This window comes from Xiphophorus hellerii, chromosome 19, assembly GCF_003331165.1.
Source record: "Xiphophorus hellerii strain 12219 chromosome 19, Xiphophorus_hellerii-4.1, whole genome shotgun sequence".
Classification (NCBI taxonomy): domain Eukaryota; kingdom Metazoa; phylum Chordata; class Actinopteri; order Cyprinodontiformes; family Poeciliidae; genus Xiphophorus; species Xiphophorus hellerii.
Window position 1 is genome coordinate 10,479,521 of NC_045690.1, and position 22,999 is coordinate 10,502,519.

The 22,999-nt window shown below is 38.9% G+C and overlaps 2 protein-coding genes across 9 annotated transcripts; one reads left to right on the plus strand and one right to left on the minus strand.

The window, feature by feature from the left end:
- Positions 1-528: 528 nt before the first annotated feature.
- ccdc28b (coiled-coil domain containing 28B) lies at positions 529-7,116 on the plus strand. 4 transcript variants are annotated; one of them, XM_032547255.1, is made up of 6 exons: positions 529-632; positions 2,249-2,552; positions 2,629-2,798; positions 2,992-3,146; positions 5,528-5,550; positions 5,681-7,116. In XM_032547255.1, the coding sequence occupies exons 2-6, from the start codon at positions 2,317-2,319 to the stop codon at positions 5,733-5,735; spliced, it is 639 nt and encodes a 212-aa protein (XP_032403146.1). In that variant the 5' UTR covers positions 529-632; positions 2,249-2,316; the 3' UTR covers positions 5,736-7,116. The 4 variants fall into 4 exon arrangements, with proteins under 4 accessions (XP_032403146.1, XP_032403143.1, XP_032403142.1 ...); XM_032547252.1 differs by having other exon boundaries at positions 547-791; positions 917-2,552; XM_032547251.1 differs by having other exon boundaries at positions 548-791.
- A 597-nt stretch (positions 7,117-7,713) lies between these two features.
- Positions 7,714-22,789, minus strand: togaram1 (TOG array regulator of axonemal microtubules 1). 5 transcript variants are annotated; one of them, XM_032547246.1, is made up of 23 exons: positions 22,518-22,786; positions 19,892-21,056; positions 18,253-18,313; positions 16,861-16,989; positions 16,433-16,696; positions 16,084-16,340; positions 15,783-16,006; positions 15,288-15,391; positions 15,043-15,207; positions 14,283-14,357; positions 13,551-13,705; positions 13,285-13,456; positions 12,562-12,798; positions 12,188-12,311; positions 11,979-12,084; positions 11,023-11,258; positions 10,777-10,935; positions 10,527-10,653; positions 10,340-10,455; positions 9,942-10,125; positions 9,592-9,811; positions 9,426-9,512; positions 7,714-8,815 (listed from the first exon to the last, which is right to left on the minus strand). In XM_032547246.1, exons 2-23 carry the CDS (start codon positions 20,912-20,914, stop codon positions 8,562-8,564), a joined length of 4,479 nt encoding a protein of 1,492 aa, XP_032403137.1. In that variant the 5' UTR covers positions 20,915-21,056; positions 22,518-22,786; the 3' UTR covers positions 7,714-8,561. The 5 variants fall into 5 exon arrangements, 4 of the variants coding, with proteins under 4 accessions (XP_032403137.1, XP_032403139.1, XP_032403138.1 ...); XM_032547248.1 differs by having other exon boundaries at positions 16,433-16,534; positions 22,513-22,786; XM_032547247.1 differs by having other exon boundaries at positions 15,288-15,388; positions 22,513-22,786.
- Positions 22,790-22,999: the final 210 nt, after the last annotated feature.

Below are 22,999 nucleotides of genomic sequence, written 5' to 3' on the forward strand. Positions count from 1 at the left end.
CAACATCATGATACTACAACCACCGTGACTCATTTTGGAGATTGTCTGTACAAGGGAAGTATTCTATAAGTTGCAGATTTTTGTTTATATGACAATAAGCTCAGTTTGGTTTAATTTGAACAGAGTGCCCATAGTGTTCTAGAAAATGCCTGAAGCCTATAAACAAACAGAGTGATTATTTCTCAAGTAGCTGAATTTTTTTAATTGGTTGCCCTGGATTTCATTTATGGTTTTCTCAGCAAAAGTGGGTTAACATACTGTACGGAATTGTACAGTTTTAAAATCTTATTGACATTTTTATTTTGCTTCGTTTGTATAAAATGTGTCTTCACTTTACAGTTTTTGCTTCTTTTTTTCAGTCATCACATAAAATCCCAGTAGAATGTTTAAAGCTTCCGGTTGAAACGTCACAAAATATGCAAAACGTTTAAGCGTATGATCATTTTCCAAGGTACTGCGCGTCAGTGGAGTTGTGGGAACAGGTGAGAGAGAGAGAACAGCGCCCTCTTGAGTCACCTCATGAGACGGTCGCAGAATTCCGTGCCACACCGGGGCGTGCTGGCCCTTTAAGACGGATATAGACAACAGCTCCCCGGCTTCGCGTCGATGATGTCGCGCGTTACATCTCGTCGGTAATTTCACACTTCACAGCTGCTGGACAGATCATTTACCTCCATCGTGATTTCAAGAGGTTAATTAGTACAAAGTGTGCTTTGACGGTTTCGGTCGCAGAGGAGGAGAAATGCGACACCGAGCCCAGCCGGCAGGCTCTGTGGTGCGTAATTGATTCGGTAAGTCTTATTTGTGTCAGTCTGTGGATCATAAACCTGTTTACGCGTCTTCTGCCACACAGAACTTACCAGCATACAACTCACTTTGCTGTTCACACATTGTTTCTCATTTATTATTTTTCTAGTCCAGATGTACCGCATAGAAATGAGGATTTCAGCGCACAAAGTTGCCTTTGTTTATTACTAGTGGCCATCTTTGGAACGCACTTGAAGGCGACCTGACACTGTTATCATCCAGTGTGATTAGATACAGGGCGCGCAGTAAGGTCACAATCCCAGAAATGTAGTCCTGTTTACCATTTTAAAAAGCACGCTGTTTTGAACATTAATTAAATTAGAATATCATCTCAGACTTTAAGAAATAAATATTAGAAGTTACAACTATAATTTGAAGTCGGCCAAAGGCATAAGTGAGCAAAGCAGCTGTGTAGGGCTCCCCCACCAGCAGGGGGCCCCCAAAAGCCTAAGACTAACATGAGCATTGCTTTTTCTTAAAGAGCCCTCTGTTTGATAACTTTTAGCCTGTTGTCAGCCACTGTTAATATCCTAGCTCCAAAGGCCATAGGAAAATTCATATAAAACAAAACAAATGGGTTTATAATACCGGTTTTCTTTGAGTTCTGACATGGTGACTCAGATGTTTTTCCTGTGGAGAAAACATAAAACAAATAAGACGTTGTAGTCTTGAATCACATCTTTAATTAAACATCAACGCATATTTTTAAGTAGCACAGAGAAAACGTGTTGTGGTTTATTAATGGGAATAGTGGGAGTTCCTCATTTTTGATGGGGAAAAAAGTACTAATAAAAATGAAACTTTTTTTTTTCTCGGTAGTTGACCTGCCGATTTACAATCAGAGCCAGTCAGGGAAAAATTATTACGTTTCTGCTTTTAACACTTTTTAATCAAGATGAATTTGGAGCTGTGGCGAGCTTTGGTAGTTGGATTAACCTCACAATTAAAATCCATGTAGTCCACAAAATCTCAGCTTGTCTCTGTTCAGATAGAGTTTAACCTGTTTATCTAAAAAACACAAAGTGCTCTTATGCATCATCCACATCCTATTAAGGCTTATCTCTGTAGATCATGTTAGAGGCTCTTTAAAGTATCCAGTGCTGCAACCAGATGGTTGCATTAAAAAATTACTACTGCAGCAGTTTAGCTTTTAGAGATTTTGTCTTATTTTTTGCCATCTATTATGAAAGGATAAAAATTCTTGGAGGATTATTTTCTTTGTAAGTAAATAAATAAAAAAAATAGCATCAACAGAGCCTTTTACCTAAATGTGATTTGAGATTTGCTGGGATGCTTTACTCTTGGATAATTAAATCATCCCCTAATGCGCAGATGTAGATTCTTCTTCTGCAGTACTAATTTTGGCACAGTCCAAGTCCTTCCTAGAGGGAAGGGGGCAGGAGGACTGCTGCTCTTCAGCTTCCTACTTTTGTTTTTTCAGGACATCCTGCACACCAGCTGGGCTGTGTGTGTTACCTGCACTGGAACAACAAACATAAATGAGCTGTCATGGAAGACAAGCGTAAGAAACGCAGCCCAAAGGTGTCCCTCCCTCAGCCTCCTCCGCCACCCATCAACCCCCGCAAGCTCTCCGTCCTTCCTGCCAGCAAAAGTGCCACCTTCTCCCTCGGCCTGCCGCAGCCCCCCTCCCCCAAGAACAGGAGCAAGTTTAAGAGATCCATAGGAGCGCCAGGACAGCCAAAGGAGGCGTTCACGCCTGTAGTAGCCCCCCCAAAGACAACACGGTTTGCATCTTATTACTTAACCAGTTACACCCAACTTTGGAATCTGAGAAAATGACGTTTTTTTTTTGTCCATTAGACCACACAAGGAGAAACCCAAGGCTCCGCAGCCGGCAGGGCCCAGTAAAGTGGTCCAGTCTCCCCCCCTGCAGCACTCCTTCCTTACAGATGTCTCGGATGTGAGAGAGATGGAAGGAGGCCTCCTTAACCTCCTCAATGACTTCCACTCAGGCAAATTACAGGCGTTCGGTAAGATAACCTCCATGTGGGAGCCCTTTAGGGGAATATTCTGTTACAGGCTTAAAAATAACAGCTTTGTCACCTGAATCAGGCTGTAATCAAGAAGAAGCTGGGCGGCTACTTAAATAATCTGCCGTCATGGAAATACTTCTGACTTTGCTACAAATAAGAGGTCAAGCTGAGTTTCTGTCTCAATTTCTAGGAAAGGTTTGCTCCTTTGAGCAGCTGGAACATGTGCGGGAGATGCAGGAGAAGCTGGCACGGCTGCACTTCAGCCTCGACAGCCACGTGGAGGAGCTTTCCGAGGATCAGAGGAAGGGTGCTTCCGATCTCAACCTGGAACACCTGCTGTGCAACGTAAGCATGAGTCAAATCAGCAGAGAGTTTAGGAATTCAGTTTCAAACCGAAATGTGTGTGTAGAAAGCCGATTGAGCAAAACTTGAATTTGAAACACAAGGAGAACCGAGTTAGTTCAGTCAATTCTGATATTTTTCTCCCTTACAAATCAAACTCAGGAAATATAATCCACGACTTTTACTTTCGCTTCCTTCTGAACCCAGTCTCACACCAGCCCTGTGGAGTCTATTTTAGTAGATCTCTAGTCTATTTATCTAGAAAGTTTGTTTCATTTGAGAAGATGTGAATCTGCAGTCGAACTCTGATCCAAACTAATAAAAAGCAATCGCTGGCCAATCTAAAAACCTGGGTCTCTGTTCAATTAATATGAACTCGGATGCGGTTCAAATGCATATGAGGATGCAAACAAACCAGAGAACAGGAAGTGGACTGTAACGCAGGGCATTCTGGTTAAATGCAACCGAAGCAAACATTAGCAGGAGAAATGGATTGTAGTGTTTACCGAACACAAAAGAGAAATCCTACAAGTGCTTAAATCTGACGCTACTCCATTTTTGTTTGTATTTTGTGAAGAGGGAAGTTGCGCTCATGTATTATTTATTTATTTTTTTAAATGTTTTTGTTGTTTCCTTCAGTATTCCAGTATCTCAGTGCAGTCTGAAATCAAACGGCACCAGCTGAAAATGTAACAAATGTTGTAGTTTTGATCTCCAATCAAACCAAGTCTACTGGATTGTCAGCTCAGCAATAAACCAAATAAAAACTTGGAAGGGAACTGCGAAATCCACGTACTTTTGCTATGATTTTATTTGAACAACACAAAGTAAAGCATAATTGTGAAGCGCATTGAAACAGGTCTCTTAGAAAACATCAGTGAGCCAATGGCACCCTGAAGACCAAAGAACAGCAGACTGGTCGGGAGAAGTGTAAGGCAGGGTTCCTGTGTAGATTTGACCAAACAGTTCTCTCCATGCAAATAACAACGGAAACATCCAATACATACGCAGCCCAAAGGTGTTCCTCCCTCAGCCTCATCCATCACCTGTAAACGCATGAAAGCTCTCCGTGCCACCTTCTTCCTCTGCCTCCCGTATACAATTTTTGTATTTTATACTTGCTATTTAATTTACCTTCAACTTCATATTTAGGTATATTCTGTGTTATTTTTTGAAAATGTTGTTTGTTTGTCTTTTCCCTGTCCAAACTTTACTTTAACTGTAAAGAATTGAAATGAGGAATGTTTTTTAGTTGGCAAAAGTTGTGTTGAAATAAAAAATTTAAAAAAATTACTAAATTTGGATATTGAGTTCAAAAATACTTTATCCCAATTATCCCGAATTGCAAGGAAATCTTGGCCAAATCGTAGCAAAATCCTCCCGATGTCTGGACAGTGTCCCTTTTAGAGGCTCTGCCCGACACATATTCCCCAAAGTAAACAAATCATCACATGTACAGTACAGACCAAAAGTTTGGACACAACTGTGTGTCCAAACGTTTGGACACACAGTTTTCTGTGTGTTCTCATTGAATTCAATGAGAAGGTGTGTCCAAACTTTTGGTCTGAACTGAGTATAGACCAAAAGTTTGGACACACAGTTGTGTCCAAACTTTTGGACACACAGTTGGTGTGTCCAAACCAAAAGTTTGGACACACTTTCTCATTGAATTCAATGAGAAGGTGTGTCCAAACTTTTGGTCTGAACTGAGTATAGACCAAAAGTTTGGACACACAGTTGTGTCCAAACCTTTGGTCTGTACTGTATATATTTCACGTTCACGTCTTCTTTCAGGTCCTGGCATCGGATATACTTTTTTTTTTCAAGCTTAATGTCTTTTGACCCTTGACCTGACTGCATTTATAATTCTCCAGATAATTCTCCTATGTGGTCAGACACTACAATATCCAAAATGTACCATCTTGGAGATATTGTAAATTTTATTTTCTTTTTTCTGCTGAATAGATGTTTTTTTTTTAAGCTATACACAAGAAATTTTAGCTGGGGAAGAAGGCTGCTGTGGGCATCTGGAGCAGAAAGCTTATTACAAAGTGAGGGTAGGTCAAGTGGCTTTTCCATTTTGTAGAAGAAATTTACTTCTATGAAGCTTGTAATATGACAAATTGCCTTGGCTTAGAGGAGTATTTTTGGCAGGAGCTGATGGGCTGTTGAGTGGATTTGTGCTGATAAAGGAAGATGATCATATGCTTTTGTGAACGCTGATCAGGTAACAAGAGTTCAGTGGAAACATTGCCTTACAAAGCGCGGGCTGTTATGTAATTTGATCAGATTTAGAAAGGACGGCCCTGAACTACAATATAATGTTCTATTTTTAGCTGTTTTGATTTTTCAATACTCATCTATTTACTGCTTTGTTTCCACAGCTGGAGGAGCTCAGCACCTCAATGTATCCTTTTCCTTACTGAAAGCTTGTATATTAATGGCATCACCAGCACCCCCTTCATAGGAAAGTGTATTTTAATTATGTTTCCACTTCAAAGCGACTCTGTGTGAATCCTTAATGCATCTTTGCTCAGACAAAAGCTCCACTTGGCCGAGAATCAGGACCTGCCCAAGACATCTGGTCCCTGACGGAGCAAGGTGCTCAGAACGTTCATGGCGCGCTAATCTTTTCTGAACATCACAAAAAGATAAAAATATCAAAAAGAGCAGGTTACCATGGCATTAAACCAGTTGCCTTAGAAACGGGACCAGGAAGGTCCAAAGGAGAGGGAGGAGGCCATTTTTCCACTCAGTCAGTGGAGCTGAGAGGACATTCCAATGACTGGATGCAGCAGAGCATTAAATTAGAGCGCAACCAGAAAAAAAAAAAAAAAAAAATCAAACGCCTCATTCATAGCACAGAAACATGACCGCAAACTAGTCTGAACTGGAATGTTGAAAAAAAAAAATGCATTTAGGTTTTGAACATTTTCTTGGCAAAAGTGGGTTTGACTAAAAGAAAAAAAATAAATAAATAAAAATTTTCTGTGACAAAAGAAGCACATTCCATGAGCTGTGAATTTATACCGGCACTTGTATGCCATTCAGTGCATGTTGCTTTGTTTCAAACGGTGCATCTGTACCAGTGTTTAACTGGAAAACATATTTGACCCTTTAAACAGCAGCATGTTGATTGCAGCAGAGGTTTTACGGTAGCTTTGCTGTCAGTATCAACGTCTCTCTCAGTTTTATGATCTGATGATTAAACTGATGCGATTTAAGCTAAACTTTGGTGATCGACTGCACAAAATGTTTGTTTTTTATATATATTGCTAAGGTAATGTTTCAGAATGTAAAATTTGCTATTACTTTTCATTATTTATGAGTCAGACTTAGTTGAAGTTTCTGTTCTTGCTCCAAAAACTATAAAAATCTTTGTTTCTTACAAGAAAACCTCTATGGAAAGTATGTACTCTCTGTACAGTGCCATTTCAAAGTGGCAGCTACTTTAATTGTGCAAAACGTATTGAACATTGCAGGTGCATGTCAGTTAATTATAACATAATTGTTACATGAGCTTCACCTTTTCAATTCAACTATTACAGTTGAATTGAAAAGGTGAAGCTCATTTTTTAGATCTATTACATTGTGATAATTTGAGGATTTAAAACAGATTTTGAATCAATAAATGTTGGCCCAGTTAAAAGTATACTAATGTAGTGTACGAGTTGATGACTCGCCAATAAGTAACTCTTATGAGTTGCTTCACATTGCTTTCATCTGAACTATAAATTCATTGAGTTTGTTGGCCAATCAAGCACAGTGATACCAAACTTATTAAACAAGGTATCGGCACTGTTAACCATGTTGGTAAGTGCCAACTTCTGAAAAATGAAACCATGTCTGTGAAACTTGTAGGGTTGTTTCTGTTGCTTGTGCAGTTTTTTTTCCTTCCACTTACCTTTCCATTAGTAGGGTTTCATTCAGCACCCTGAATAGCCAACTTTAGCAATTATATGTTTTTTGTGGACAAAGAGGCATCCTTATTGTTCTTGTGAAGGATGACGATAACTGTGGACAGATGTCAAGTCAGTGTTCTTCCCTATGATTGTGTATCCCTTAGCTTATACTTGAAATATTTCCTTCTGTATACGAGTTTGCTTTTAATTGAATCAGTTTTTTTTAAACAGTATAACCAGGTGTCTCTTTATATTTTCTTTAATTGAAAGCTTGGACATGTTTTAATTTATTGCAACCCCTCTCTTACAAACTAATTTAAGGGCTGTGGGTCTCCAGTTGTCTTTTCCAACACAACTTTTAAGTTACTCAGATTATTCAATTAAGATGTTTGTCATTTTGCATTTAGGGGTCATAATTAAAATGTACAACGTGAAAATGTATACTGTAAAAAAAACCAACAAAAAAAACCAACATGGAACTCTCCAGCAACTGCATCCAGAATAAAGATGATTTAACTTTAAAATTTGTGTGTCTCCTGGTTATATTTAAATTCGCCATACCTGACTAACTGGAATTCAAAACAGCACTTATCTTTCTGACCTGAAACCAGAATGTTTCTTGACCTTTTTCTAAATATTAAGTCCCTGAAAGAAAAGGTGAAGTTTAGTATTAGGGAAATAAACCGTTTATTCGTATATCTCTTTTTTTTAGTTCACAAATCAGTTAAATATAAATCACCATTTCAGTTAAAAGGCTACTTGAAGACTGGCACGATACAGAGACGGAAACAGAGCCGACTTCTTGCTGTTTCTCAGGCAATCACAGGTGTAAAAACAACTTTTTCCAACCTTTTAGGTTTCTGTGTACACCCATCCCCCCCACAGAGATTATACAAGGTTGATTCTGTTTAAAAGTCTTGGTCATGCAAACAAAGAAAACAGAGTACAAACTCAACACATCATTAATGATTTTCAGACCATTATACATTAGATAAATTATAACCATCAATTTACACCATACTTAAACATTAAGCTAATACTGTGCAAATACACAACTGAGCTGTACAAAAGTATTTCATACCATTTTTTTAATCTCCCGCCACAAATCTTCAAATCATCTGCATGACATTTCAAAAAATATCACATCACACCTTTGATAAAACATCAAAAATATACACCTTTGGGCTCCCTGTCTTAACCTTGTGCATTTCGGTTTTACATTCTGTGATAGTGTCTCTGATTTGTCAACAGTGCGTAATGGAGGAAACTTTGATGATCAGCTACTTTTCAAAGTGCAGAGAGAGCAGGTTGAGAAGGAATAAGACCTGATATCAGTATGTTAACATTTCTGTACCGATGTAAATATCACTGATAAAACAATTGGAACAACCTAAGATGTTAGTTTTTTTATATTGATATAAAAGTGCAGGCACTATAAGAAACGTAGAACATTTCTTTTGTTTCAAGTAAGATCAGTCTTGATGTTCTTTTTCAACATTTGGATCTTGCTTTTCCTTTATTTTATGGTCTTCAGAAGCTCGTTTAAACCTTTCTGGACATTAGTAGGCTGGGAGGCAGCGCACTCGTTCAGGCTTGACCCCATTTGGGTGAGAAGGGCTTGGCACAGCTTGGCCGTTGCGGTCCGAACGCTGCCACTCCTGCCGTGGATGCTGCCGCTGTGGGTGGAGGTACCAAGCAGGTGCCACAGTAAGGGCAAGACTTTCTGCTCCACCATCTGAGGCTTGCGAGGATAGAGCTCCTTAACAAGACCTGGAATCAGAAAATATGTTGACAGTGAGTGAGACATTGCATCAATTAGCCTGTTTATAATACTGGTACAACTCTAAATTAGAAGATTTTAGTAATTCAACTATAGAGGTGGAACTCATACAATGCTCTTAAGTTTTTTTGATCAGCTCAAATAAAAATCTAAGAGTAAAAGTTTTGAAATTTCACAGTCAAAGCCTAGACTTTGACTAGGCCCTTCATACTTAAAAGCCGTCCATTGTGGCTATTAAAACATTTCTGCAAAAATTGGGCCAAACTTTCTCCACAAAGACTCATAGCTAGCTATTTAAAAATAACTTTTTCCATCAATGAATGAAATCTGTTTAATACACTTCTTTTTTGTATTTTCCTTAATGTTGAAATTTGCTTGATCTAAAACATTTGTGTGAACAATAAATAAATAAATAAATAAAATCAAAACAAAAAATCTTTAAGTGGGGAAAATACTTTTCATAGCCCATAAATTAATCATGCACAGGGTGAAAAAGCCTTCATCATCAAAAGCAATAGAACTATATATTTGAAATACAGTATATCATTCTGTCTGATTGTAATTTGTTGAGAGGTACATGTAATATTATGTCAAACATACCTGCAACCTTTTCGATGAGATCCATCTTAGCTTTGCCACTTAAAAACTGGGCCTTGGTGCAGAAAGGTTGAAGAAGAAGAATATTATCTGTGCAAGTAAAAGAAAAAACACTATAACAGAGCGCCACTTAATCAGAAATTACGCTGCAAATGTTTAAAAGAATTACCAAGATTAAAAATAAGTGCATTCAGAGCTCCGATAGCAGCAGAATAGATGGCGTTATTCTTGGAGTTGAGGTGATTGTCCACAATTGCTGGCACTAGGATGTTAACCACTTGGGACAAGCTGTCCTTCAGCAAATGGGTTATTTTCTGCAGAGACTCCAGGGCGTAAAGGTTAACCTTGCTGTTGGACTCCTGCAGTCTGGCTTTAAAGGCATCAAACACCTAAAATACAACAAAGCAAAAGGCAACAGTGAAACAGTTGCCTTTTGCCTTTCCCCTTACTAAACATTCACAGTGGCTTTAATTATAATAATCATTTTCACAGAGTGAAGAAATTATTTATTGCACCAACCGGAAATATACTATTGACAACCATGTTGGGATTGTGTTCGCAGTCAGCCACTAGCTGATCGATGCCTTTTATCCGCTCTCTGAAGTCCTTTGAACCCAGCAGACCTGAGATCTGCTTTATGTATTCGTTTTTGTCTGCAATACTCTGTGTCTGATGTTTACAGCCGTAATGGCTGTTCAACTCCCTGCAGTTAGAAAATACAAAGCTTAATTAAACATTGTTGGTAGTAAAATTTGTTCCGATGCATCTTCTGATGTTTGATATCTAGTACCTAGCAAAACTATTCACATCACTCAGATTACTCACGTAGCAACACAGACAAATTAAAACGATATGTCATAGGTTAGCACAGTTGCCAATAGCCACAAAGAAGACAAAGCAAACCAATGTGCTCTGACCTGTTGGTCTGGTTGAGTTGCTCTCCATTGAGCGATGAAGCCCTGACTGTTCCGCTACCTGGGAGCGAGCGTCTTCCTCTGGCTGACTGAGAGTCTTGGGGCATCTCACCGAGACCCTAAAACCAATCATAAGGTTAGGTGACATCCACCAAAGATTAGAATGTCAGTAAGAAAATAAAATGCATGCCTTTGTCCTGAGAGTCAAGACAGTGTCTCTGACAGTTTGCAGGTCTTTGGTAGGAATATATTTTTCCAAGTTCTTGTCAAAGTCAGGGTGAGATGACAGAAATAGCAGCATTCGACGACCAAAGTACCTGTGGGAAAAAAAACACAATAATTATACCATTTAAGATCTTGGGTGAGAAAAACACCAAAGTTACACTTGAACATGCTAATTTAAAATGTGACACGTTGGAACATTACAACTTTCTACATACCTGGCCTCCTGGGAGGAGTCTTGTGCAAGTTTGGTAATGGCAGGTAAAATTCTTTCAGTAAGATCTTTACCTCCAGACAGGAGGCGGGCAGCCCCAACCTTCTCTAACAGATTAGCCAAATGCTGAGCAGTGCACTTCCTCACCACTGGGTTAAGATGACTTTCAGAAAGAGAGAAAAACAAATTCAGCAATCAAAAATGTATAGACTTTATGTCAAATTAAATTTTACCCTGTTTTCATTCCAACCTGATTCCTCCAGTAAGCAAAGCACCAATGCAGCGGGTCGGAGTGCAGTGCTGCACCATGCAATCCAGCGCTGCGTCGACATCCTGCCTGATAAAAGTGTTACTCTCCCCGGCCTTCTGCAGCAGTGCTTTAACTGTCCCCTCAAGCTCTTGGTCCATTAGTCTCTGCAGGTGTGTGTACAGGTCGCCAAGGGCACACACTGCCACCCTGGAAACCCCTGAACGCAGGTTCTTCACCTGATTGGAGAAAACAGAAAGTAGTTTACTATAATCTCTGTCACTACATGTTCAAGATTTGCTAAATTGTCAGAGCAGTTTGATTTTTATCACCAACAGATGGCAGAAAAGCAGCAGCTAATAGTAATTTGTCAGGGATTGCTGCAAAAGTAATACATTCGTAGTCTGTAGCACTTTGAAAACAATGAAACAACCATCAAGCAATACTGTCACTCACAACACCACCAAATTGTGAATAAAGATGAGGCACATTTCCAACAAACAGTGGCTGAATGAGGTGCTGCTTTTGTTCTAATTCAGTTCATTTAGGCTGGAGGAATAAAATGTTTTTAATTTAAGACTCTAGTTTTTAATATTTGTTGGAGTAATGAGGAAAAGAAACAGGAAACCTGAATTTATTTGACTTTTTCTGTTAGCATTGGACATTTCCATTATGATAGAGTTAAATTTTAGAGATGCAAAATGTTGGCTTTGTCAATATCTGAATTAGCATATTAATGTAGCACCTTGCAAAAGTAACCACACCCAAGTTTCTATAAAATACAACAAAGTTTGTAGTTGTAATTCGACAAAGTATGAAAAGGTGCAAGAGGTTTGAATACTTTTCCCAAGCATTGTAATCTGCTGTGTGAGTGATTCAGTAAAAACATGGCTCAGTGGTTCTCAAATCCAGATCTCAGCTTTCAAATATTAATTTGTCAAATGGTTGAGCGTTGTTACCTCTTGGATGAGACACAGACAAACTTCATGAAGTTTGCCTTGAAGTGTGTCTGCATGGTTGTAAGCAAGAGAGCGCAGGAACATCAGACCCTCAATCTTCTTCTCCCTGAAAAATATTAAGGAATTGCAGTTTGTTTTTTTTGGACATTCTTCGTGATTCATCAAAGTAATAATACCTCTAAATGCTGACAATTAAAGTTTTCTCTCACCAGTCCTCTGAATTCAGGAGGTTGAAACTCTGAGTCAGCACCAGGTCGGGCTTTGAAAAGGGACAGAGCTCCGAAGGAGCGGACAGGTTTTTCTTGTGTCTTAAAGTGGCGTGGCACAACTCATCTAAAACGGTGCAAAGAAAAAACAAAACACAGACAGATTTGAACTCATTTTACAATTCCATAATCCTGGAAAAAAAAGTCATTTTGGGGATGTTGAACATCTAATGATCAACTTTATTTAGGAAAGTACTACTTTATTTATAAAGAAAGCTTCTGGGTGATGTTAAATAGGAATTGGCACCACAACAGATGAAAGTAAATAAAACAACTTCAATCTCCAATGACAAATGGTGTTTTTTTTATCCACTGACCTGAACTGTGGGACAGCGAAGGTCGGGTTCTGCTGAGGCTAGGTGCCCTTCTAAGGCGGGACACATTTTTTGAGTTGGGAGGTAATGTAGGGGGGCTGGGATGGTGGGGTGTGGTTGAGCTTTTTACTGGACTTTGAGGTTCTGGTGGACTGGCAGGACTGGTGGCACTGATGGAGGATTCATCAGAGAGAAGATCTGACTTGGTGGATATTAGCGTGTTGCCGTTCAAACGCCAATCTACAGAAGATTAATAAAAAGAAAAAATATCAGAATCACAGAACACAGAAGGAAAAAAAAGTAGACTACTATAATTATTCAAACCCCTTGGATTTTTTTATATTTTGCCACCTTTCAACAGATGTATTTTATTGGGATTTTTGTAGATCAAAACCTATTTAACCTATTCTAAAATGGTCCAATGTAACATAACTAAACCCAAATAAAAATTTGTAGCGGAGACTTGACAAGACTTGTTCTCCATCATATCTTGCTGATACAAATTTCAATATTTCCCGTCTAGATGTCCCCAGCTAATGGAGAAATATCCCAAACTGGGCTGAGGATAGTAACTGTAACAGCAGTGAAAGACGGCTGAATAGAAATTCCCCCCCACACTTTTCAGATCCTTATTTGTTAATAATTGTGAAAACGTTGGTGATTTGAAGTAGTATTATGTGAACATACCTAATGGGTATGAATACTTTAGAAGGCACTGTATCTTACCATTGATGATTAATTCTTCCTTTCCTTCTGTGGGTGAATCAGACAACATTTGTCGGACGCGATGGCGAATCTTGTCTCTTGTTTCGTCCCCTCTACCTGACAGTTCCTCAAATTGCTCCAGATTCTGCGCTCTTGTCTTGTCCCGACCCGTCCTGACCATTCTCATAATTTCCTGCACATTTTGTGGGTAGAAAGCACCCACGTCATAAATCACCTGGGAATGATTGATGCACTACGAATCAACGCCGAAAAAGAGTGAGACTAACTTTGGGCTCTTCGGGATGTGAGCTGTCATCGCCATCTAGTTGACGGCTGTAGATGCCTGCTAAAGGATCAGTGGGAGGTTTGGCAGCCAAATCCCCCTGCTCTAGTAACAGCGTGGCTCCTGGATGGTTGGAGGATACTGTAGTGCCACACATGCCTTAAAAGCATGAGGGAAAGCCATTAGCATTGCTCAACACTGAGATAACACATTTACAGCTGGAAGGATGGAGATATTTTCAAAATAAATAAAATGATATCATTTTTGGTTGACGTAAAGGAAGCATAATGTGTTTATGTTATATGTTTTTGCATAAAAAGTACATTTTCTCAAAAAAAAGAGAGAGAAAAAGATATCACCAAAACTGAAACTAAGACTGTTGTCTTACAAAAATAGCTAGAGATAGGAAAATCCTGAATCAAACATTAAGAGGACAAAATCTTGTTTTAAAGCCTGAATGGTATAAAGTATCTGCAAGTTGTTACAAATAGCTGAACCTTAAAGATTTCCCATTCTTTTCAATGGGGAAAGTTTTACAAGAAGTTCTACATTTTAAAAATAATTAAAGTTATAATTAGCAGAAGCACACTCTACAACTCTTCAATGTTTTAGCAGCTGAATACCTGAAATGGCACAGATTATGCAAAGTAGTAATGTGACTAATAAGGATAAAAATGTGTCACACAATTCAGCCAATAAAATGTAATTGTATTGTTACACTAAATTAAATACTGACCTTTCCCTATCACTCCTTCAGGTACAGAAATCTCTGCACCAGGTGAATTCCTACAGCTGTTGGTTCTCTGTGACCCTATAAATTACAAGAAATAGTTTCACATCAAAAGAATATATAAAGCTTAGGTGAAGGCACAGTTGAAACCAGAAGTTTACATACACTGAATAAAAAGACACACTCAATAAAATATTTCTCTTGATCCCATCTATTTTAGGAAGTGTGCTAGTTCCTCCTGCAGTAATACTATCCCACAGCATGATGCTGCAACCCCAGGTATGTTACAGTTAGCGTCCTGGTTTTTCCTCCAATTGTTAGGATGGTCATTATGACCAAACCGTTCCAACTTAGTTTCATCAGACCACAGGATATGTCGCCATCTTCAAGCATCGGTAAATTGTTTCTAAAGATGAACCAGACTTGTGTATCTCCACAATTCTCTTCTTTGATAAGTTGGCTGATTTCTTTTTAACTTTATCATTGAGTCAAACAAAAAAGCAGTGACTCCAATTAACTGAAATATATCAGTAAACCTATCAGAAACCTCCAAAGCCATGACATCATCAGCTGGGCTTTCCCTCATTTTGAATGTAAACTATCTTTCCTCACTGTGTCATTTAGTAAATACTCTGAATTCTAAATACGGTAATCTAGAAAAACAAAAGACGTTTGGTCTGTAAATGTCTTTTTCTTCACTTTATGTAAACTTAGAGTTTCGACTGTATATCCAGGGAAAAAAAACAATTTATCACTGCTAGCTGACCTTTGACAATCTTCAAAGCTCTGACGGGTTTGCGGACTGCTGCTCTGACCAGCGGAGGAGACAGTGGCACTTTCTCTTCCTCAGTTTTCATTGTTCCGTTGCAATAATTAACTTCTTGTCCAACAACACCCACCTCAGATGACAGGTCATTTCTCCGGTACATTCCTTAAAAAGACGTAAACCAAAGTCAGAAAAAAGACAGAGGCAAAAAAGACTAAACATAAAACATTCATTGTTTTCCGTACCTTGAAAGCTACTGAAATCCATGGACACAGACGACCGTAGTTTTTCAGAAGGCACTCTTGGAATCCGTTGTTTCATTACAGAAGGGGCAGAGCTTCTGGGACTGCTGACAAATATGACAAGTCAGAGCTTATGCAGCGAAACTGCGTTGTGACATTTTCTTTCACTAAATTAGTAAGTACCAAGAACCTTCTCAACATTCCAGCATATGTATGTGTAAAAGTGTCAGCTTTCCAAAAACTTGGTTAATCACAGTCAAAACAATATTTACTAAGCGAGGCAATTAGTTTTTTACATAGGTAAGGGTTTGTTCTTTCGTTCAATAAATGAAATCAGCATTGGAAATGTTTGTGTTATTTTAACTGTGTTTAATGTCTAAAACCTTTAAATATGACAAAAAAAACCCTGAAAAAGACGAAATATTTATGGAAGCAAATACCGGTACTTTTTACAGCTGTCTAACAAGCTTTATTAAAAAAAAAAAGGAGATCCCTGACCTTGCTTTAATGTTGTTGAAGTTGGAGTTGGCAGCTGAACTCAGACTTGAGAGCCCGCTCTCGCTGGCTGAGCTGGTAAGCACTGGAGATGTTTGTAATGGTGAATCCAGCCTCGGGTCGACCTGCACAGCTGAGTCAGGGCTGTCAGGATCTGGACTGCCGAGGCTCACTTTGGCCCTCTTCTTGGCAGCACTGTTTCGCAAGGTGCGTAGAGAGTTCAGCATCTGTAAGTGGCAAACAACTTTAGCAAACCAACAAAACTACACAACACAACGGTTTACATTAAGACACTTTTTCTTACCTCCTGCATGTCCAGAGGCTCTTCTTCCTGAGGAACTTGCCAGGGGCTGATGCTATCAAAGTCCAGGTTAAGTTTACTGTCTGTCTGCTGGTTGGCTGGAGTGTTTGATCTCTGGTCGTCATGAGAATGGGCTTGCACCGGTGAGATGGTGAAGGTTGCCCTGGTGTTGCTCAGAGCTCGCCTGAACGATGAGGTGGAAGAGGAACTCACAAGGGAGGCTCGAAGAGGCCTAGGAGACTGCACACTGAAGAGGTCTCCTAAGACAGCAAGGGCAAAAAGCAAGTTAACCTAAAAAGAGACAAAAACAATATTTTCCATTTCACACACTAAAGCTATTTTACTAAATTACCCTTTGCTGTGTCTTCTTTCTCTCTCCGAGGGCTTGTTTCTTGCTGCTGAGGGCTGGTCTCTCTTTTGTTGGGCCAAGTGTTGGACATGGAGAGGGAAGAGTCTGCATGATGGCGGGACAGTGTTGGAGTTAGCATGCCCCCTGTGCATGTAGCCAGGGGGTAGGAAGGCAGAAGAAAGGAGCCGGGTGCGGAAGCATTGGAGGGAAGAGAGAAAGTTCGCTCGACACTGGGATTCCTCGAGAGCACACGTCCTTTGGGTGCCACTATGAGATATTGCATTAAAAAAATCAAACCAATTAATACTTGTAAACTGCTCGACAATTAGCATGGTGTGGATTGTTGTCAGCAACTCAATCATGTAAATTTATGCAATCATGTATTTTCACTTAACTATTGCTGGGAGACACCCTAGAAAATAACTGCTTACCAACATCTGGGTCAGAGATGTTTGTGCTTTTAAAGATATCTGTGTCCAAGTTGAGGCTCCCACTTCTTCTGAGACCTGCAGGGGTTTCCCTCCTTCTGGGAGACAGGGGCTTCTGTGGCTCAGCAGAACCTATCGAAGGTATATTTGACTTATTTTCAGTAAATAACCTCTAGCATTTAATAAATCAATTGGTATAAAAAGTGATCAGTGGAAACAGGTTGAAATAGAAAGTCTGAATCCCATTTTTCCATCCCTGCCCTTGACACTTAAAGCAGTGGTAAAATATCTCACAAAAACGGGAGCCTTCTTTTAGAAGTTTATAGATAATTGGGTTTCATTGTTGAAAATAAGCAAACATTTGAGTCCCAATATACCCATAAATGTCAACTTAACTTTTTCCTTAATTAGGGTTGCTAGACTGCTTTTCAGTCTCATTGAGGACTAACAGAAATATGAACCAAATGTAACTTTGGAACAAATATCTACTTCTAATAGTAAACACATCAAAATAAACATTACAGTATGTATTGTGCCATTAAAATATATAAACTTTTCTGATTGTGATGCTGGTTTTCATTGAGATAAATTTAAGGCTTTCTGATTTATTTTTTGAAAAATACTGTCATATTTGCAACTGAGTAATAAATAACTTTTTAACTTACTTTATTGCCAAAGAAAGGTAAATATAAGTATTCTTAAACTTCTCAAATTCAGGTCTGTCCTACAGTAACGGGTGTTTCCAAGCAACACCTTTTTTGCCTCTGTCTTTCTTCTGACTTTGGTTTACGTCTTTTTAAGGAATGTACCGGAGAAATGACCTGTCATCTGAGGTGGGTGTTGTTGGACAAGACGTGACATCACAAAAAGTGTCCACTGGCCATCTAGTGACTTTTTAGGGTCTAATATTATGATCATTTAATTTGCAATATTTCATGACTTTTTAGGACCAAGCAGTAACTCTGTTCAAAGCACAGCTGCTACCCCTTCATTTCTAAGTGTGCCCCTGAAAATCTATAAGAGCCACACAGCCATGTCTCTTAGTTCTCCCACTTCTCCACAAAATAACACTTCTAAATATAGGGTTGAGAACTGAGAATGAGGAGTGAAGGGGGAAAAACATACTCTTATGAATGAAGATCTGAGATTTATAGTTATTTATTTTAGTACAAAATGGAAGTAGGAAGGAACCAAATGGCAATGTGCAAGAATGAAATGGAGGCACGAAATAGTAAATGAGAATTTAGCCCAGAGTCTCTTCTGGCACCAAGCAGCTTGACACACTCACCCTAAAGCTCGATGACATATGGAACGGTGACTCCTTCCCAGTAAAACCTTCTCTATGAGCAATGCTGCAGCTGACCATGATGGAGGAGAAAATGTATTGGCACTTACTGAAACTTGGTATGTAGGTCTCTCCCTTCTTGGAAAGCGAGCTGGAGTCCCCCTTTAAAACCTATAGATGTGCAGAAATTTCATTATTTTGACAGCAGCAACAATACCAGATCGAGTTCAAGTAATTAGCTTAAAGGATCCTCAAACATAACAAAGGCCTTGGTGTAAATATATTCTCTAGACAAAATATATGTGTTGTTCAGGTAAGAGATGATATAATCTGTACAATTAATTTCTCTTGTCACGGAAAAGCTTTGTTCATGTACATAAGTTCATGAAGGTATGAAAAATAACCACAAATAATAGACTCTCTAACATTTTTATGAATTTGTACTTAACTCCACTATGTCTAAGTTATTCCCACTAAATACAATCTGAAAAACACTCACAGCAGAGCACTTGGCTGTGACAGGAATCAACTGCAGAAAATTAAACAAGCCATGTTTTACAAGCGTGACCCTGTGATATTACCAATTATGTTTCATGGTCCTGTCGATAAAGTATGCTGTGTGTTACAGGTGTTGCTTGGAAACCCGCGCCAGTGTAAACACAAGCTTTTTCCAAACGAGTCTAAGCTGGAACATTGCTGTCAAACACTAAATATGGCATACCACAGCAAACACGCATTTTTAGATGAGCTACAGTGGCAAATCAAGTTCTTTTGTTAGCTCCTGCAATATGATTACCTGTTTTAATAAAAAAAAAATGAGGAGGATTGACTGAGGCTTACTCTAAAAACTGTTTCTGCTCACCTTTAGAGAAACAGTGTCATGGTGCAACAAAATGAGTCATCTATTTCTACCTGATGTAGTGTCAGGGATTCTGCAAAGCTCCAACTGTTTATTTCTATTTATCCCAAATATTTGACGATACATTTCTATTGTTTTCGACAAATAAATAGCTTTATGGACATAGAGGCAATATTATGACTCATACCCAAAGAGGATGAACAAAATAAGATTCAGCCCTCCCTCGCTGCTGCTGCGCTCCATCCATACTGCACCATGACAAATAGCTGCTATATTTAGGAAAATTTTACCCTCAAACTGTCTCTGAGGAAAGTGCAACCACTAACACTTTATTGTTGCTTGTTTGGATTATTTGGATGTGAACGTCAGGAAAAGAATCTGAAAACAATATTTTCAAAAAGTTAAATGCAGGGAATCACATTTCAGCAAATCAACATTATATTTTCTCCAAAACAAAAGGCACCCACAGGTTTTCTGTTTAAACATCATATTTTATTTATTAACATGCAAACTAAAAGTGAAACGATGTCCACTTTCAAAATCACAGCAATTTTCTTTCATACTGTGACTATAGTTTAAAGTACTTTTAATGAAAAGAAAAGATAAAATTGCCATAGAGGAAAAAGAACAGACAGACTATCGGAGCAGATAGCCCTACTAACTAAAAAGCTACTATGCAAAAATAAAAAAACTGATGAAATTACTACCAATTATAATTTGTTCATTCTTTTGCTTATTTATATATGTGTCAAAGTTACAAATAAATGTTGTAGATGATTTCATTACAACTACAATTATCGTTTTGCTTTATTGTTTTGCCAAAAACAGCAGTTAGCTAGGTTGACATAGCTGAAAATATAAAACAGTGAGAAAAGAACGACAACGCTCACCTGTTCAAGGCTCTTCCCGTTAGGTGTGGTGCTTTGTTGCAGCTCGTTATCAGTAGACGTCTCCCAGGGTAGCTTGTTTTTCCCTTTGCCTGCGCTCACAATCCTCCTCTGAAACATTGGATCGTCAGTGAGGGAGCCTAAACTGCCATAGCCGGACAGTAGATCATTGTCATGCTCTGTCCTGTAGCTCCTGGCGCTGTTCGTCCGGCCCCCGTTTATCACCCAGTCCAGATCGGCCCCAGAAGTGTGCTGTCCTGTGGACCACTGTCCGGGTTTGGGCACCACCAGGCCATACTCCACAATTCCCTCTGAGGTCAGCTTTGGAAGGATGCGCCTCGCTCGTCTTGCTTGCACAGCTGCCATCAGACCTTCTGCGTCCTCATTAAGCTCAACCATGTCCAAAGCTTTCATTAATGGCTGCTTCTTTCCTGTGTCAAGGTAATGGTCAAAAACAGCGAATAACTCCAAAGCAGCGTGGCGGACCTTCTTTTTGTTGTCCACCAGATATGGTGCCACCTCGAAGCATAGCTTGGGAATATTAAAATCTTTCCTAGGATGAGTGAGCAAAGCTGCCATGACGATGTTCAGGACGTCTTCCCGGACCCTGGAGTTCTTGTGTTTCAAGTTGCCGATAATGAGGTCCAATACTTGTTGCGGTGGAGTAGTTTTCATCAGCTGCTGAAACACATTATGGTATTCATTTCTGGTGACAGCACGAGTGTCACCGAGGGCCTTCAGGGCAACGAAAACTATATGTTTCAAAAATCTGTCAACGCCAGTCTCCAGCTTCTGTATTAGCAGGTTTAAAACCTGTAAGGTGCCATGTAGCACCTTAAAATTACTGTCATCCAGAAGTCGGGGAAGAAAATTGATGAACTCCTCAACACTCCCAGGTGTGACTGATTTAATGTCCACTTCTGAGAGGATACATTTAAGCTTTTCCACCCCGTTTGTGCGATTCTGGTAATTCTTTGAGTCCAGAAGCTGGTCATGTATCTCCTGGGAGATTAATCCAGGTATCATTGTTGGCGGATTTATGGATTGTCAAATTTGAGAATCCAAAAAGGAAAACAGATTCCAGCGAGGACAATAATGTTCCTCCCCTTTACTCTGTGGTTTCATCTTGAGCAGCTGATGATGGAGAACTAAGGTCCTGTTGATCGGTCTATAAATGCAACACACAGGATTAAGAAAATTAAGAAAAGAAATGAACCACAAAGGTTGAAAAGAAGCAAAGCAACACAGTGGAAAACACCACAACAAAATCCTGACACTTATCTTGATGATTCAAAAAAGGCAAGAATATTATCAAAAGGTAGAGAATATTTTAAATTTCAATCACCATTGCAGTTGTATTGAATTGCTTGGATGCAATCATTGGTTGGATATTATATTTCAGATACAGTGTTTTCAAACTCTGCATGCCAATAATATCTGGTTAGTTTGAGGAACTCTAACTGCCCTTGTTCTCCACATCAGATGCACACCGCCTCAGAAACTAAAGCTTACAGGAAGGGCTGAGGACATTGTAGTAAAGAAGTCATATTTTTTCATGACTTGCCATTATTGGGGAAATAAATGACTAAGCATTTTTTTAAACACTGATGGACAAATATGTGCATATTATTGGAGTAACAAAGGGATGAAATTCTTTAATTAGTGTGTTTGCTTCTGTTATGTTACCGTATTGTCAATTAAACAGAGAAATAAATATAGAATAACCAGTTTCTAAAACAAATTATATAACATATAAGACAACAATTTATCTTACATACATTTAATGTTATTTATCAATGACCAATTTAGTATAAATTATTTTTACATTAATTATTATTTTTATTGTTTTATACATTCTTTAAAAAGATTGCATTATTTAACATCATCAACAACAAGAAAAGACAAAAAAGATTACATTTTAATTTAAAGAATCTTTAACACTATGTTGGGATTTCTTTTAAGAGTCTATGCTCTTGTTCTTTTTTAAACATTTCTTCTTAAATCAAGTTGTTTTAAGAAACCTTTTGTTTGGCTCGGTAAGTTTACATGACCATTTATGTAAAGAAAAATCAGATGTTTTCTTACTATTTCTTCTTCTTCTTATTATTATTATTATTTATTATTGTTGTTATTTTCCTCAAGATTTCTCAAAATCCTTTGTGTAACTTAGACGTTTTCTAAATTATTGTCATGTTTTAGGACAAATGTGTGTCTGATGTCGTTTTTAGCACCACAGAAACAATATAGGCTGTAACACATGGGAGAAGGCTTTAATCAAAAACCCACAATGTTGCCCCGTTAAGGCATGAAGGATCCTGCTACATTTTAAAAAATGAACACAACCACTTGTGGCTCTGGGTAGCTACGGAGCGCAGTGGTTGAAACAGTGTTTGCTGCAAATGTATTTAATTGCACATACCCAGTTTAACATTATGTACTTAAAAATGCCACTAGTGGAGCACTTACCCGCTTTATGCTAAGTAATAATTTTTTTATTACATGTTACCGTTACCCAGGGTCATCAGTTAGCACCGAACCAAAGAGTAGCTAACATGCCACTCCGCTTAATTTGACCGTGTTAGGTGAGGAGTATCTGGGCGAGCAAAGTTAGAAAGAAAACAGACCTTACATTTCTGCTGGCCCTCCGCCTCTTCGTTAACCCAACGCAAAACTATCTACTGCTCCGACGTCCAGCCTCTTCGTGTCATGCTGCAGCGGCGACAGTTCTGTTAGTAAATGTGGATATTTCCTCCGTTGGCTGAAGAGTTGAATGTTTGGAAGCTATGAAGGTATTCAGCCTTAGAGGAGCCCCCACACACACACAATCACACATACACACACCGAGGCAGCAAAATGGCGAATGCATGTCGCAAACTGAGTGCTTCCATGGTGACGCGAGTTGGAGTCCTGGCTCCTCCAGGCGGAAGCATCATCATCATCATCATCATCGTCATCGTCATCACCATAACAGAGCTACAGAAGAATGAAGATCTAAAGGAGCACAGTTAGGCAATGGAAACGAAACACTAGAGAGAGAAAAGGTTCTTATTTAGAAAATAAAAGAAAAATGCGGAAGTTGAAGCCTCAAATCTCTACGTTTTAACCGATAGA